The sequence below is a fragment of the Setaria viridis genome, chromosome 4 (genome assembly GCF_005286985.2).
Source record: "Setaria viridis chromosome 4, Setaria_viridis_v4.0, whole genome shotgun sequence".
NCBI classification, from domain to species: domain Eukaryota; kingdom Viridiplantae; phylum Streptophyta; class Magnoliopsida; order Poales; family Poaceae; genus Setaria; species Setaria viridis.
In genome coordinates, this window is record NC_048266.2 from 10,436,120 (window position 1) to 10,454,457 (window position 18,338).

Consider the following 18,338-nt stretch of genomic DNA (forward strand, 5'->3'; position numbering starts at 1 on the left):
CTTCTCTGTTTTTCTTCTACTACGTATACACGTACGTGCCACCGGCCATCACGTCTATAGTCTAGACCAAGTCAATAGTCCCAGCACAGTGGCTGTAGTTGGTACAGGCTGCAAGGTAGCACTTGCCGTTTTCTCCATCTAGATCGCCTTCGTTTGTCAAACCTATACTACCCTCCTCCGTTGCACGGTTGGTGACAGCCAGCCCCTGGCACGAACAGAGAGAGCATAACCAAAATCCGTGGTCGGCGCCGCTGGGTTAGACAATCGGCGACCCTCTCGTGCCATGCCATCCGTGATCCAATCCATCCCATGCTGGCTGCTGCCATGCACTGCACCACGTCAGGCGACGACTTCATAGTTTTTTAGTCTTCTCTTTTTATTTACCCTCCCGTGCAGTGCATGCACGTTCAGGTGTGCAGCCCCCGGCCGGCACGGGCACGGCACGGCGGGTCGGTGGCGGGGGTCAGCGCCGGCCGCGGCGCCGCCCCGGCCGTGCGCGCGCGCGGCGCGGGTTCCAATCCAATCCCCAAGCATCCGATCCAAAGGTCCCCGCCGACATGGAGAAAACTGCGGCGCCGGCCGGCGCGGGGATCGGCGATCATCTTGCCGGCACGTCGAGCTAAATAACACACGTCATGTGCTCTCCCATGTAAGTAACCGAATGAAATGAATAAAAAAACTAGTGCCTGGAGCTAGTAGACGGCGTGCAATTTCAATTGTTCCTCTACTCTTTTTGTCGCGAAAAGCTCTGCGGAAAATGAGTGGTGTAGTTGGTGCACGAGCACGATGATGACGAGGCAGATTATTCCTGTGATTAAACTAGGACGCTGGCCGGTGGCAGCCAGGAAGAAATGCTGACGAACACGAACAAGTGCCGATCCACATGGAACACAAGAACGCAGATAAAAGGAGGACTTTGCCATGGAATAAGCTAGGGCGTGTCATAAACTAGAGTATTTGGGCACGTCATTTAGTACGTGCAAGAAGCCATGGGGGAGACGAGGGGTGGGAGAAAAACTGAAAAAGGAGTGCGCAGCGCGTAGGAGGAGCGGCGCGTGAGGAGCGGCAGCAGAAGCCGACGCGAGCGCCGTCCCGGCGACTGGAAAAGGGGCGGACAGGAGAAGCAGAAGCAGCTGCGAAGGCCCAGATGCTCTCGCCTACGCGCTTTACCCACGCTTGTCCTGTCCGCCCGTCGCTCGCGTGGACGCGGTCCACTGGACCCCAAGTGGGCAAAGGGCACAGCTGATTCAGTTTGGGAACCAAATGTAACCAATCACGTGGGTTGCTTCTGGTTCATCCGTCTATAGATTATGAGACTCTGCCAGTGTAGTCGTTGCTCTTAGAAAAATTTGAATTTTGATAAGATTCTCCAGCCAAACACTTTTACCACATTTGAAAATTGAAAGTTTACTTGTGCGGTCTACAAAAGACTGACGGTAGAACTTGAGAATTTTTCTCTCGTCTACATCAAATATTGAATCGCATATACATATTACTTTCTGATCCGGTCCAAAATAGTTATGTCATGTGTGTGAAAGAAGGGGTATGAACATAGTGAATTTTAGACATAAAGAGTGGTAATGAAAGTCTTATGGACATTAGTTTCTACATCGGAAAAATCATGAATTTTAGACATGGAGACTGGCAACCAAAGTCTTATGGTTAGTAGTTTCTACATCACAAACCATATATAGTATTACTTTTTTTAAGTGAGGACTTATACGGTACCGTCATAAATGAGAAAGGCAAGACTTTGTGCAACACGAATGGAACATGTGATTCACGTAACAAAACCATACGCCCACATGGGTCATCCTAAAATATCTAAAAGAATGCAATCATTTTCGATATAATTATCCAAACCTTCCTTGCATCTAGAAAGAAGACTATAAAAGCCCCCACGAAGATTATGAAAACAACAGAATGTGTATGTCAACTGTTCTCATTTTAGGTACTCCAGTCTCGTGTCTTGGTCTATACTTTATTTCATTAGGGAAAGAAGGTCTTATGAATCTAAATTAGTTTCATACTATTCGTACTAGCTCTCTAAGCTAGTTCTAAACAACTATTAAAATTACTTGTTGATTAATTTTCTCCTTTTTTAAAAGCAGCATGGGAAATTTCGAAGTCCTCTAAAGTTTGTGAGTGAGAATAAAAAAAATCAATAAGGTCACATCTTTTGGTATCAATGGTTTATACATCATAATTATGTGTAGTAGTAGTATTACCACTAAAATAGTCATTCCTCAAAGGGTGAAGAAAAAGGCAAATTTTTGTCTTAAAGAAATAGAATAAAATAAACAAAACAATAAATTGCGCCCACAATCGACACAAACCTGAATGGCTGAATAGAATGTGCGAATACCATTGATCCAATTTTAGGAATCTGTGTAAATATCTGAATGTTGCATCATCATTTTCAATGAATTGTCTAAACCTTCCATCCACCTCAAATAAAAGACCATCAAACCACGTGAAGGATTTGAAGAAATTTAAGGGAACACTCAGAAAGTCAAGTGTTCTAGTCCCAGTCTCCGTTCTTCAAACCGAACACGAAACGCTAGAAGCATTCATGATTCAAAAACCCAACGAGGAACTAGAAAACCTCTCTGGCTCAACGTTCAACAAACTTCAACCCCGCGCCTGCCCAAGCCATCATCACCACCGGACAGGAACCAGGCTACCAGAGATACCGATATTCGAAGGCAAAGCCACAGAGACCCCCCGTGCACCCTGTCCACACGCCGGGGCGGGGCGCTCGTGCCGCGTGCCCACCTTTGGCGTGGCTCGTCGCGTGGTGCCCCTGCGGCCCTGCCCACTCGGCAACGACACTGACGGCAACGACAGCAACCTCTGCAACCGCGGCTCCTATTAATAGGCAAGAACGCCTCCCCATCCGCTCCAAATCCAGCTGCTCCTCTCTCCTCTCTCCTCTCAACCTCTCCTGGCAGGCAGGCCGCGAAGATCCAATCCAAAGATAGCGCAACCGCATCCCACTCCTCCCCTTATTTGAGGTGCCAAGAATCCAATCCATCCGCGAAAGCGAGCAATTTGATTTCTGAGACAGGCAGACAGAGAAGAGAAGCATCGTATCCATGGCGGCGGTGATGGTTGCGAGGCAGGGCCGTGAGCTGCAGCGCTACAGCGACAGCACGGGCGGTCGCATCGTGGTGGGGTGCGTCCCCTACCGAGCCAGCGGCGGCGCCGGCGGCGAGGTGGAGGTGCTGGTGATCAGCTCGCAGAAGAAGGGCCCCGCGGGGGGCGTGCTGATCCCCAAGGGCGGGTGGGAGCTGGACGAATCCATGGACGAGGCGGCCCGGCGGGAGGCCGCGGAGGAGGCCGGCGTGGTCGGGGAGACGGGCCCGGCCCTGGGCCGGTGGTGCTACCGCAGCCGCAGCTACGACGCGACGTACGAGGGGTTCGTACTCCCGCTCCGCGTCACGGCGGAGCTCGACCGGTGGCCCGAGATGGGCGCCCGCCGCAGGGAGTGGGTCTCCCCCGCCGAGGCCATCGAGCGGTGCCACCACGCCTGGATGCGCGAGGCGCTCCAGCGGTTCGCCGATACCGTCAAGGCCTCGTCGGCGGCGGCGGCCACGGTGAAGGCCGCGGCGATCCTCGGCTCCGCCCTGTAGGCAGGCGCGCGCGGGCTCGCTCTGGCGTCGCTCGCTCCGAGTCGTGCCGGCTCCTGGCCTCGCGCGTTTTTCGGCCGTTTCCCGCGCGCGCGCGGCGGGAGGCTCTGGGCTGCTCCGCCGTCGCCGGCGCCGGCCAGCGGAACGGGGATGGGTAGAGATGGGTGGAATGCAAACATTGTACTGTGACCAAATCGATGTCACAAGGACACGGGCTTGTACATTCTTGGCTGGTTGGGGAATTCAGAAACATGTAGATCTGACGTAGTTTACCAAACTCATTGTGACACGGAGAATGAAGAAACGGCAGCAAAGATTTTCACCAATCTGACTCGCTCGATTACCGAATTGGAGCCTCTCCTTTAATTTTACACCAAACAACACAGAATTACTACGAGATGTTGCGGATGCTGCATCCAGTTAAGCCGATTTTGGTCGGAGCTTGTGAAGCTGACAATGCAGCAACGTGTTTGAAGGAGGCACACGCGCGCGCGCGCGCGCGCCAAGATATCTCCAGAGATTCATCATATCTGTGCGAACGAAGAACGATCGAGACGTTCGTGTACCTTCGCTGGACGCGTTCATTGACAGCTCGAACTATATCTCGTGTACTCGACATTGATACCGGTATGCATCGAGCTGCAGGAGCGCCGACCATGCACTGCTACTTTCTAGTTCTGTGCACGCACGGCTCAGGCGGCAAAGTGGAGGAGCCGGATGACTGGATGAGGATCCGCCATGGAACTGAAGCTTTAAAAGGGCAAGCAGGGTTTTGCACTACTTTTGCCTGATCCGGCGAACAGCCGAACACCCCGGTGAGAGACGGCATCCTTTTTTCGCGAAATGCGGCTGCGGCGCGGGCCCCACCACCACTACTGTCCTGTGGGCGCGGGAGCTTTGGACTCTTTGTCCGAGTAGCAGCGGGGACCACACGCCCAGTGGGGAGGGAGATCACGACGGCCCGTCCTTTCCCCCACGGAGACGGCGACGGCGACAGGTGAGGCCGACCCGCCGTGCCGTGCCATGGCCGAGCGCCGTCGATGAGCGGGCTCCCCTCCCTCCGGTGGCCAAGCGCCGTCGACGAGACGTTACGCATCCGGGACCCGGATGGCGAAATCATTGGACGATACCCCTGAAACACCAGAGGAGACATCGTACTGTGGCAGACTGGCCGGAGGGGACAGATTGCACATTCTTGGCTGGTACCAGCTGGGAATCTCCCAGCATGAAGTAGATCTCACCTCACGCAGTATAATAGGACTCATGGCGACACGAAGATGGAACGAAGGCCGGTAAAAAAAAAAAAGAAGGAAAATATCCAACAAAGCTGGCACTCTTGCTGCAACAAATACAAGGGCACCTTTTGACCACTTACTGAATCCAGTCACTCGGTACATACAGATCGTGAAGCTACGGACGTATCGACGTGTTCGCGCACATACCTTTTGTTGTTGTTGTGGAGATGCTCGCAAGAAATTTCGGCGCGTTCGTATCTCCGGTGAAAGCATGAAGGGGGACGGTCCGGTCACTCGGTAGGAGAATCTTGAGGCTACACTCCAATTACGTGCTTGATGAAGCATCGGATACCGCCATACCAGTACACTGTACGTTGCTTGTTGCTGGCGCACGTCTCGGCTGGGGAGCAAAGCAAAGGGCGGCGGATGAGGATCGTCGCCACGGAGGCTGGGAAAAGGGCAAGCGAAAGATGCATTCGCTTCGGCATCACCATTCACCAGACCTCATCCTCCACGATGCGGCATCTTTTTTCGCGAAATGCGGCCGCGGCGCGGGCCCCCTATCGGCCGAGCGCACCCTTAAACAGCGGACGCGCTCCCGCCCTGTGGCTGTGGGCGCGGCGGCCTTGGACTCTTCCTTCCTTCCGGCCGGGGCCACACGCCCCCCTTGGCTTGGAGGATGGAGATGAGTACTTGAGTAGATCACTGATCATGGCGCCCCGTCGTGACGCAGGGCCCTCCTGCCCCGAGCTGAGTCACTCCACTCGCTTGCCCCCCCGCGGACGGCGACGGCGACGCGCCGTGTCGTCATCTACCTGCGGATGCGGATCCAAAGCGCGGTGTGCTACTACTAGTCCGAGCGCGCGCAAGTTGCAGGCTGACGCTGACCTTTCGGCAGCAGCTGGGGGCGGCGCCTCCCTCCGTAAGAAAACAAAGAAATCACTGGAGTGGAGGCCCTGGTCGGCCGGCAAGTTTGGTGCTATGCTACTCGATCCGCTTGCTTCCCCGGGTCGGAGCGCCGTGTGACCCGCGTGTGGGTGACGTGCCGTTCCTTCTAATTTTATCACGTCAGACGGGTGGGGGCATGCTTGTCTCGCTGCTCGTCCTATGGCCTGTCTCGCCTGCGTGGTTATCGGGTGGCCGGCAAGTTCTGTTTAGTATTTTCTCTCCTTCGTAGTGTTTTCAGCTTTTCATTTTCGCTAGGGATTCTTGGTGATTTATATGTGCAATTGTTACTTTCATGTTGGAGCAGGTTTTGCCTGTGATAGCTTGTATTACTGCATAAAGAGATCCAGTTTCTTGTTTAGGTGGCAGTCTAGGTGGTATTCAATTACTAGTCTATTATGTAAAAAAAGTGGCATACTTTCTAAAACAAGAAAAATACACAATATCGCTATGACGGAAAGAGTTTAAGTGAAGTACTTAGCACAATCGTTAGCAATGTAAGAGTAATTTATTGTGCCTTGTAAGATTCACTATTACCATGTCATGTATACTTGACAACAGTAGTCAGAATGGTGTACGAGCTTGATTGTATGCACACTGTATGATGCCCAAATGTGTTATCGCCGTGTGTAATATTAATTTTCTAGTCTCTTGTGAACAATATTGCCCATATATATGATTTACAAGAGAGTTGACTTGATATGACAAATGCCATGCATCATGAGTGATAATACAGGAATAAAACTATATATATATATATACATATATATATATATATATATATATATATATATATATATATATAACTTTGCCATTTCATTGATGTGGGATACAATCCATCAACAGAATTGTGTCCACTTTGCTAGCAACCACCATGACCGGACATTGTTCTCACCTGAATGTGGGGGTCAATTTGAATGGGGATGGCGGCACATTTGGAAGTGGGCACCTACAGTACAGTGACACCCCTACATCCAGACCCAATAAAAAAAGAACAAGAGGAGAGAGGAAACACCATGGCCAGTTCCTCCGCCATGGAGCTTGCCGGCGGATGAGGAACCAGTTGCAGGAGAAAGATGTGCCCTGCTGTAGGACCTTCATATGTAATTGAGGGAAACCTAAAATCATTAGGAGCAAACACCTTCAAACCAAATCGAGAAGACGAGGAGGTTCAGTACTAGCGGAGGCAATCCTGAGCGGAGGAGCAGCTAACCGGAGCTGGCACTAGCTTAGGTGAGAAATTGGGGGTGACTTGAATGGGCTGGCAGAACATTTAGAACTGGCTAGAGGGATTTAACAGCAAAAGGTCCTAAGTCAGTGCGGGCGTTAGAATGAAAAAGTACCATGGGACATGTTGGTTCATCCTAGCCACACGGTTTTGATCCGATGGTCCACAGCGCTAGTTTCCAGGTTTCCATCTACCATCTCCTGGTTATCGAGTATTTGCCCTCCACCCCATGATCACCTCCGGGTTTTTGGCAGTCGTTGTCCGTTCTCGCGCCACCGATGGCTTGGCTACGTCTCATCTCGGCCATGGGCAACCAGACAAGGGACGCCACACCTTCCTATCCTAACGACAGCTTTGTCACCATATCGTATCACTTGTTCTGTCTGTTGTAAAGCCTGGTGACTCCGTACTGCTTCGGGCCTCCTCTACGAATGAAACCCCAGGCCCGAAGATGTAGGTACTGTTAATTTCGAATCGAACACAGCTGGTTCAAGAGCATGAACATCGATCTATTAGGCGGTGCCACATATACATCGCTTCTTCGGATTCTTTTGAGCAGGTTGATATATTTGATAAATACGAATAAATCTGCAAGCACACGGATATCGTTATAGCTTTCACCTCAAAGTATTCCAAGGGTATCGAATCCAAGGGAACGTGCGTGTAATAACTCCTAGTTTAGTCGGTGCAAGGACACACCAATATATGTGGCATGGGTAGAGAGAATTCCTAAAGGTAGCTCTATAGGTGAGTTAAAGGTCGATCTCTTGGGTCAAATGCTCACTTTGGGCACCGGCTTACCCTGAATGAGTCAGGCGTCTCCGGTCAACGGCTCAACGTTATATCCGAACGTGGAGGATTACAAAGGACCAATAGGGCTGTCACCACCTACGGCCTACCTCTAGCAGCCCGTGGGATATAAAGCAAACGAAGGATAACTCTTAGCCTAGACACCACGTCTACGCTACTTATTACTATTGCAGTCTAACTACGTCTGACGACCCGTAGCAAACTACACCACTCTGTATAAATACAGAGCGACAAACCCGCGAGTAAGAGAACTGATCTCACTCAAATATAAGAACTACTATAAGAAAGAATCACGAATACGGACTTACTTTATACCGAAGGAAGCCAACATCCGTAGAGGTACAAGCTTGGAGAAGAGGGCCAACAGGCCCGGCGCTTCCCCGAATTACCCCTCACTCTCCCCCTACTCTAAGCACTAGCTAGGCAAACGCTTCACCTTTGCAATGGAGCACTAATTCTACTCTTGAGTGGCGTGTTGAGAAGTGAGCCCCTCCTCTTCTATTTACAGTGTGGAGGTGCCTTGGGAGAGTGGAGATGCTCCTAGCATCCCAAGGGAATATTCTCCTCCAACTCCTCTCCTTGTGCCACCTAGTGCTGTCTGAGGCGGTAACTTCACGGCGAAGCGGTCAAAACTGCCTTTGGGATGCCACGAGGAGTGAAAGATGGCCTCGAGGGGCCACTAGAGTGGGTCGGCCGAATCGACCCCTTGTTGGCTCCCCTCGTGCCGCCTTTCGTCCAAGACACTGCCAGGTAGGTCCCCAAGTGGGTACATGGTGATTGGCGTTAAGTTTAGGCGGTTTAACCCCTGATGTGTGCCCTTCAATATGTGTGCTTGCTCTTGATTGGTTGAGAGAGTGTTTCCTTGCTCTTTGAGGTGTGTTTTCTCCCTTAACGGACCTGCATACAAATATTCACCAACACTTGTGGAATTCGTTAGTAATAACTCCTACCACTACTGTTGATGCTCGTCTTTTATGTGTTTATGCAGAAGTTGACGGTTTAGATTTGGTACTTAAGAGCCGTCAACACCAGGCAGGGGTGCTGCTTGCTGGGTTACAGAGACTACAACTCACACACAGATGCGTGCCTATACATACTTGTACAATAGTGTACTAGCACTTTTAGCGTTCCTCATCTTTCCATCTTGCAATGCAAGCCATCTATCGGCTGGTATCCGACGCTTTTTCTTCCTCACCTCAACAATCGTACCTCGCTGCCTCCTCATCATTGCCACTGGCCATCTCCATTGTCGTCCTTAGCTCCGTCTCATCCATATCAGCCACTCTCCACTGACATCGCTGTCGTGCTCCTAAAAATAACACTATTTTTCGACCTTTGACCATCCTACTGTCGGTGATCTTTGTGTGTAAATCCGTTGTTTGTCCGTGGCACAAACACTTCTCCGACCCACCCGAACCCAAGGCAGACCCAAGAGTGGATATAGGATCACACAATAGGGAGGGTGCTCAATTTCCTCTTCTTCTTCCTCCCTCCTCTCTTTCCCTTCTTCTTCCTCCTCCTTTTCATCTTCCTCCTCTTCATCTATGGCTAAAATTTGTAGGGGGCTCCATGAGATCTATGGGAGTAGGGGGCTCCAGCACCCCCAGCCCCCATGTTGGATCCGCCCTTGGGCGGACTATATTTAGGAAAGGTGGGGTGGGGTAGGGTTAGGGGGGAAATAAGCATACTAGGTTTGACGAAAGTTATGTCGCTGCTGCTCAGCCTACCCCCTTCCCGATGGCTCCACCCTCGAGTACTTGCGCTTCGCTGTGAATTGGCCGAGCGACTAAGTGTGCCCAATGAACGCTAGACGATCATTCATCGACTCGACCACACGCCAATGTTGGTTGTTCAAGCCGACGTGCCATCCTATCATCCTTGCATCATGCATAGCCCACCCCCCTCCATGATCTTGTAAGTTGTAGCAGACTTGAGTCCCCCTACACTCTCTAAATCCGCTAGTGCCAACCTTCATATCCTCCTAAATCCTATGCTATTCAGAGACTCATCGTAATAGTAGATGAAATACCTTAAAATCATAGTCTTGATGCGTGTCCAGAAAAATCAAGTGCCTAGACTGTTTTTCTTTTAAAAAAAAGGCATCCTAGCCTATCGAGGGGCACTTTTTATTTGATTTATACTCCGCATGGTCACATAAACACGGTTTTTAGAAACACAATTTTAATTATTATTTTTTATTACAAAATGTTTATAATATATAGCAAAAATATATACTTTTATACAGCTAATTTTGAGACAAATCTACTGGTATCATTATGACTTCAAAACTTCACTATGACTAGAGGTTAGGATGTCGCTAGCTAGTTACTGTAAAGTGCTTACACGTAGTAAAAATCAAGAGCATCGTACGCATACAATGATTCTTTTTATAGATAATGATGAATTAATGTTTCGGTTTAGATGATAATGAAAGCAACGCCTCCATAGTTCAAATGGATTTCTTATAAAAAAAACATATAAATGAGATGACACCGACATCCATTAGAAAACTCCTGTGAAGGCGAATTAACGCTACTGCATTTATTCCACCAAATTATCGTCCAACTTCTTAGCCGAAGAATATCAACACGGTGGTAATGGACCCGTCGACAGTGACGACAGATCGCGATCCGCCGTCCTTTGCCGTGCTGGCACATGCTCGTGGACAGCGCCGATGACCGGGTCAGCGCTCGCCAAATTGACCAGTCGTCTAATACGAGCTTCTGATCATTGCAAGCTACAGCTCGACTGGCATTTTCAGGTGGACTCGAACTGTAACCACCCGTCCGTTCGGTATTCGGTTCTCCTGCACGGTCAGAGCGTCAGACACTCGGGGCACTGACCGGACGACGTGTGCCCGGACAAGTCAGCATCGGACCAGATGGCGATCACCTGGCCGTGCGAGCTCCGAGCAGAAGCGTCGTCGTCCGCTCCTGGTGACCTGGTCTACGCTACGCGGATCGGATTACCAGGATGAAGAGTTCCAGACTCGTGTGAGTTGTGCTCAGTTGTGCGTAACTGTGATCCATGCATGTGATGCCGACAGCAGTTACGGGACAGATTTGAGTAAAGATAAGAGAGCTGTGACAACGTCGCCATGTCGGCAAGTCGTCCCTGCCTTTCGGACAAGCATGGATGACACGCGTGTTCGATCGTCAGTAAACGTAGTATGAGATTGGAAGTGGGAACAATCGACATGTCCTTTTTGTCTTTATTTCGAGTGGAATGCCAGAAAAACGAAGAACCATTCTACCTTTGGAAACTGTGAGCAGAGTTCATTCCTTTGGTCTCAAAGGCAGACGGTTCTGGTTTGGCAGTATGGCAACTGAACTAGGTCTCCGACCCGTCTACGCTCCTGCTGTGCGTCCTCGCGTGTTTTCTGTCATGGTTTTATCTGACTGCTTAGTCATATGACTCATGATAATCTCACGGTACATGGCCAAAGACAACACACTACTTTGGAGACGCACAACCTGCTCAGCGTGCTTTCTATAAGTGGAAGGAAGGCGATACGTGCGCCTGCTTTTCTGACAAAATCCCAACACCTCTTATGAGTTGTGCGCGTTGAGAACCCTGGAGGACTCTTTCGAAAAAGAAATTAAAGGACCCTGGAGGGCAATTATATTATACAATACTGCAACTAACACAAAAATAAATACCTGCAAGATTCTTGATTTCCCTTTCTCTTACGATGATCTGATTTCCAACAAAGCTGCATCAATCCTGCATTGATATATGCAACGTGTTCATGTATATATTCAGGACGAGGGCTCTCGCGTCATGGAGTGGAGCGCATTTGCGGATGTTGCTGGTTTGAATGGGAGCTCATAAAATTTTCTAGCTTAGGGTACCGAAGAAACTCGACTTATACTCCGATTATAATCCAACACCTCTCCCTTACTTTTTTTTAGACCTCGTTCGGTTCTCTCGGAACCGTTCAGAACGAGATCTATTCCGCACGAATTGATTTGACCTGGTTTAAAATGTGGCCTAACACAAAATACCGTTCGGTTTGGACTGCAATAGAACCATCTTTGATTCTATTCCAGCTCGCTTTGATTATTTCGACCTCTTAGTACCTAGAATCAATCCCCATGTTTTGACCTCCGGAACGAAACGCTCCAGAATCGAGTGACACAACCGATGCTAATAGACGTAGGAACTCGGCCGCCTGCCAAAGCCAAGGAGCTAGTAGTGCCCGGACGTGTGGATGTGCTAGGCAATGCAGCTGTTCACTAGCGCCGACGAGCTCGAGGCCTCCCCAGCGGAAGGGGCTCCTCCTCGGCTCACTTGCCTCAGTTGGTTCTAGCTTTGAAGCCCTTTTTTAACCAAGCACACCACACTCACACCATACGCACACACCCGCGTGTGCGTACACACGCATATTGGAGAGCCTACTTCCCTCATTATGCTATCACTGAACGCGCACACGTATGTTCCTATAGCAATTGAGGAATAAATCCTGAAAAATCCACGAGAATTCATCCTTACCGGGTCGAACCTGCAACCTGTTGCGCTAGGTGCTACTGAGATCCTGCTCACCAATCGGTCACGAGCCTGTTCACGTTCTGACTTTGAAGCTTGTGAAGGTACGAGCGCACCGACGTGTCCGAGATGGAAGCGCACATACTATGGTTCGGTTCTAGCAATATATTTCGCTACGTTTCTATCTCCGTTGAACGCGTTCAACAGACAGTTCGGAAAGGGAACAATCACTTTACGTGCTTGAAGCATCGATGCCGTGTTAGGGTCGAGCACTTGCAACGGCGCCAACCATGCATTGCTTATATTATTAGTTGCTGCCTTGCTGGTACTTGGGCAAGGCAAGGTGGCGAATGAGGGTCACCCTGGAAGCTGGTAAAGCGGATGTGGACTTATCTTCCTTCTTCCAGCAGGGCCCACACGCGGCAAGGGAGATGATGAATTGACTGCCAATGGTATTTTTTTAAAAAAATAAGAAATAGAAAAAGAAGGAACACGGGTGCCGTGTGGTCCACGTGTGCGTGACGTGCACGCGTCGTTCGTTGGAGCTCTCGCCTGCTGGTTTCAGCCTCGATGGTTATCTTGATCCTAGTATATGTGTATGTTATGACTTATGACGCTGATGGCCTAGCTACATTTTTGGTTTTTTTTTTCGGTTGCTATCCATTCTTGCGTCGCAAGAACTATCGATTTATCGGATGGCTACGTCTCAGCCTCACCTTGACAGGGCGGGCGGGACTCAAGCCTCCCCTACTACCGCTCGGACAATGAAGATTCTCTTAGTTTTCTATGATTTTTTAAGGAAGAAAAAAGAAAAGAAAAGGGGAGGGAAGGAAAAGAAAGAAAAGGGGCTCCTCCTAAACTCATAGCTAGGTCATCCCTATTGTAATCACTGCTCGCCATAGCTACTGGCTTTTCAGGTGGACTCGAACTGTAACCATCCGTACTCCGTTCCGTTCCCCTGCGCGGTCAGAGCGTCGGACCCGTACCAGAAGTGTGCCGGTGTTCAACTACTCCACCAGCTCGACCGATCGGCAAGCGAGCGAGCGAGACCGCTGTGCTGGAATTCCGTAACGTTTAGCGGTGCCAGTCAGCATCAAACCATGCAGGTGATCGACCACCTGGCCGTGCGAGTTATTAGGATAAGCTAGTACCGAGAGACGAGCGGAGCGAGCTATAATTGATCATAGGGTGGCTACGGCTATGGCAACAAACCTGTTAATCTATGATGGACAAATTTCATCACGGAGCATCAAAAAACTATCACAAAATAGCATCTATGACGATTTTTTATAACGTTATGTATTGAGTGTTACAGATTAATTTACGTGATGGTTTTACAAAATCGTTACATATTGACACAATCTATGACGTTTCTTAACCGTCATATATCAGCTTTGAGCTGGCAGCCCAAACCAAGTTCAGTGACGAAAATAAACGTCACAAGCTGCTGCCATGTGGGATGTAATTCGTCGTGGATTGAACAGCTCATGCGAACGTATCTGCCTACTTGTCCGCCCAGCGAATGCGGACGTGGCTGCCCAGTTGCTGGCCCATCACGGTTTTTTCATCCGGCCCACTTTAAGAACACCCATTACGTTGTTTTTTCATCGGCCCATTTTAAGCCCATTGCATTTGATATTTTAGGCCCAAACCGTGCGATCAGGCGTGCAGTGCATAACTGTGATCCGTAGACATGATGCCGACGCCCGACAGCCACGCCACGTTCGTCGATCTCTTAGGTTAATCAGAAAAAAAAATAAAAGAACATAGACGGTTGGATTTTAGGATAATCTAACGAACTAGAGTAGACTAAACCGATGAGTCTATATCGAATACAACTATTAAATGTATATGAATTTGAAATACTAAAAAGCAAGAAAACTAGAAGCTGAATTCTATACGGACTAGGAAATAAAATAGCTAAACAAAAAAATTCATTCCAAATACAACTAATTAATAACTAATAGATTTGTAATAAAAGTAATGAAGAATGCTTTTTTGATTTCCCTTGATATTGTGAATCAAATTCCTTAAATAAGCAACCCATTTATATATAATATGTAAATCAAAATTTTAAATAATCAAACCATTTATAATATAATTAGTTAACATCTAAATTTTTAAAAATATTAAATATTTTGATACAATCAAATCTATTTAAACTGATCGGTAAAAATAATGTATAAATATATCATCATGGATGTAATTTAACTAAATAAAAATATGGCATTCTTTGTCTATTTGGAATTATAATAGGAGAAAATAAAAATAAGTGATCCACCAAAAACAAAATGAGTGTGGCATATCCTTTCGCTACCAAGCATCCTCTCACCTTATATGTTCCTTTCCGTGCCATCTCTCACCTCTTCTGCACCGTCTTGGTGAGTACCAAGGTCAGCCACCGATAAGTATCGATGCTATAAAATCTAAGCAACACTATTGTTGATGATAACATAGAAATGACATGTTTAATCAGGAAAAAATAAATACACACAGCTGGATTTTATGATGGTCGTCTAGACTAACCTAAAACTACGCTTAAAAAATCAGTACAAATAATTAAAAAATAAGATAGCGGACATTTTCTATGGAGGTTGTACAAAAGGGTCGGAAATGTCTCATCTCGACGCAAACGGTGAAACCAACATCTATGTTGAGTCAATCAGAGATGATTTTGGTGCCTCAAAACACCGTTTGTAGATGATGCATATACCCCTCCGTAGGATGTGCATAAACATATTTCTTTTTACAGAAACTATCTTAATATCTACAAGAATGCAGACATGTGTATGTGACGACCGATGACTGACTGGATTTTGTCATCAAAAAATGGATGATTGAATCAAGTAGGGTATGTAGGAAAGTGAATACAAACCAAGGTAGTCCAAAGCCTAAGCACTATACTTACACTAGTAGACTACTACTTCATTGTGATCAACAATAAAAGTAAGGACTATTTCTAGCTAGAACAAGCTAACTACTACAACAGGGAATCCATAGCTAATTAAGGATAGATATGGCTCAAGTGCAAGTAAAGTAGAGAATGCAAAGTTACCGACGGAAGAGGAGGAGACCGAAGATGATGATCAAAAGTCAAGCTTCATTTTTTTAAGGGATAAAGTTGAAGAGGGACCAACACCACCGGCTCCTCTCCAGAACTCTCACCTTGCCTATATCCCTATTTTCTAAAACTAAGTGGCCCATGGTTCACTGGATCGCTTCTTCTCCATTTCTTGGAGTATGACACCAGGGTGGTATTTATAGCTCGCTAAGTCTAGTGCAAAGCATGGAATATAGAGATGAGAGAACTTGGTGTGGTGGCCTCTGTAGGCTGGCTGGTCGGCCCTATATGCCATCCATTTGCATCGTCTTGTCTTCCAACGTGTAGGATTGCTTCTGGATGGAGGTTGAAAGCTAGGCGCACGTGTTCTGGTCGAAAGGGAAGGCCAGCGGGCATAAGCATCCTCTTCCCAGCCATCCATTCCACCGTCTCTAGTCTTGCACGGCTTGGGTAAAAGGTTGTGTCGCTTTTGATTAATTTCTCCTGCATGTGGCTGTCGGTGTTTTAGACCGGCAACCCACCTAGGGGGTACCCTAGGTGGTCTTTTGTGCGGTAAGGATCGTCGAGAATCAAGGAATCAATGGTGATGCAAGGAACACGATTTAGACAGGTTTGGGCCGCTAGATCGCGTAATACCCTACGTCCTGTGTGTTGGTTTGTATTGATCTTGGATGAACCAGAGTTGTTCTATTTTAGGGGGGGTCCCTGCCCACCCTTATATGCACGGGAGGGCAAGGTTACAAGTCTGAGTCCTAGTCGAGTACTACTACAGAGTTCTACTCGGTATGGCCCGAGTAGTTTTCCATATACATACTTGACTAGTCCGAGTGGGATATGTCTATCCCGTCCTAATCATATCCGAGTAAGTCTCTTAGTGGGCCGTCCAGGATCTACTCGTGGGCCTGGGATGCATGCCCGACAGTGGCCCCTTTGATCCAAGCACAAATCCTTCGGGTCCTCCAATGCACCGACGTTTTGAATAACTGTTGAGATGACATCTGAGTGTGCTTTTCTACATGTGTGTGTGCCTGAAGAACGTGAGAGGGTACATGGGTTAGGCTGGCTAGCCCTAGAATTACCCTCCAAAACAGCTCATTTTCGAAAAGTGGGCTCCTGTAAATAAATACTCACCAAAACTTGTGGAATTGGTTAGAATAAATAGATTTTCTTTCGAAGGATTTGTTTGGATATGAAATTTATGGAATATTCATGGTTGAAATTGTGAAATAATGGCCACCAACAATTAACTGCTAAAAAAACCATCCTAGAAGGGTATCTAAGAGAGTTTGAGGAGCATGGTTTCTTTGGGGCTGACTACTCAGTCCCTAATAAAAGCACTTGAGGAGGGCAACCGCGATTAATGATAGGCTTGCACGGTTGAACAAAAGCGAAATGGTATAGTATGCAATATGTAATACCCTGGTTGTTTTGATATGGTATAGTATTTTTGTTTTATAATATCTGCCTTTCCTTTTTGATATTTTTTATAATACTCTCACCGCAATTGTATTTTAGTAATCTTACATAAGGCCATGGCCCATGGACCAAGTCAAGTACTACCATTATGATGGTACTAGAAAACACTATAAAAGGCAAAGTGGCATTGTCATTTTCATTTTCACTAGATCATGGATTCATCACCTACCACATTGTTTATCATCTGCAGCAAAATAATTGATCGTCCATGTGAAGCGAAGGAGAGTGCACTAATTCATGTACTTATTTATATAGATGAAGAGTCATGTACGATATCTTGTGTTACATTATTGTTGGCAGTCGTTAACTCATAATTTTCTTATCATTTTCGACCACCAACAGAGTACAAGATGAGCCATTAAAGAAGGCACCATAGTTATTGGGCTTAAATTAGTGCATTCTACAAAGTTTTTGTGTCCATTCGTATGCAGGATCTCACCAGGCAAAATTGGGCCAAAACAGCCTTGGTGCTGGTTTGGCCGAACCAATGTTTCCACCAAATCGGCCCAAATTTGCACACATGCAAGGAAACACACTCAGGTCTGTTGTGGCACATTGGATGCAAGGTGGTTCAATCCTAGAAGCACGCTGAATCCAAGTGGATACCCCATGGATCAATGGGTCCACCAAAGAATTACAACTGACTAAACTCATCCGTGCACATACCCAAGAGGCAATCCAGAGCGTCCACGAAGCATGGCGGTGGATTGGGAGGCTAAAGGGGGCTGGGTAAGTTCGGCCAAACCAACCTTGGCTCCCACGGACCTCCTCCTTCTAGGCAAGCTAGTGACCAACCATAGGAGGTAATCTCGAGTGTCAATGCACGAAGTCGGTCGATCGGATGGCTTCGGCCGTACCCTCCAGTTTGACCGAACTGGGCCCACCATCAAACCGCCTCTCCTTTACCTACAAGTACCCCCTTTCCTAAACCGACCCTTTCAAGATGTAAATAGTGGAGTTGAATGTCGTGTACAAACACACAAGAGAAGAAGATCCAAGAAGTGAAGCGCTACCTGTGCAATACTAAGCAAAATAGGGAGATAGGCAAGGTGAGAGTGCTGGGGAGGAGCCAGAGCTGACGGCCCCTCTTTCACTTTGTACCTCGATGGATGCAGTACACCTTCAAGTGACTTCATCCAGATCTTGTTTGGTAAATCCAGTTCCCGTTAATTAATTGAGCATTAGTTCTTACTTACTTCTATTTATTGGTTCCTCATTCATTACTTCAATAGTGGAGTGAGGTAGTAGTTGATATTGTAGGCGTGGTGTCTAGACTAGATTTTACCTTGGATTACACCCAACTCCATGGACTGCTTGTGGTAGCCAGCGGGTGGTGATAGCCTTTTCTAGCCTTTGGAATCTACCATGTGTTAGCAGCTAGATGTGTAAGCAAAAATATAACGTTAGGTAGGAGTTATCCCCCTTCTCATCCCTTTTCTGTGGTCGATGCATCTATTCCTCCCGACGTA

At 47.8% G+C, this 18,338-nt stretch overlaps 1 protein-coding gene across 1 annotated transcript; it reads left to right on the forward strand.

The window, feature by feature from the left end:
- The first annotated feature begins 2,891 nt into the window (after window positions 1-2,891).
- LOC117851233 (nudix hydrolase 21, chloroplastic) lies at window positions 2,892-3,955 on the forward strand. Its single transcript, XM_034733011.2, has one exon. The coding sequence runs from the start codon at window positions 3,096-3,098 to the stop codon at window positions 3,630-3,632; it is 537 nt and encodes a 178-aa protein (XP_034588902.1). The 5' UTR covers window positions 2,892-3,095; the 3' UTR covers window positions 3,633-3,955.
- Window positions 3,956-18,338: the final 14,383 nt, after the last annotated feature.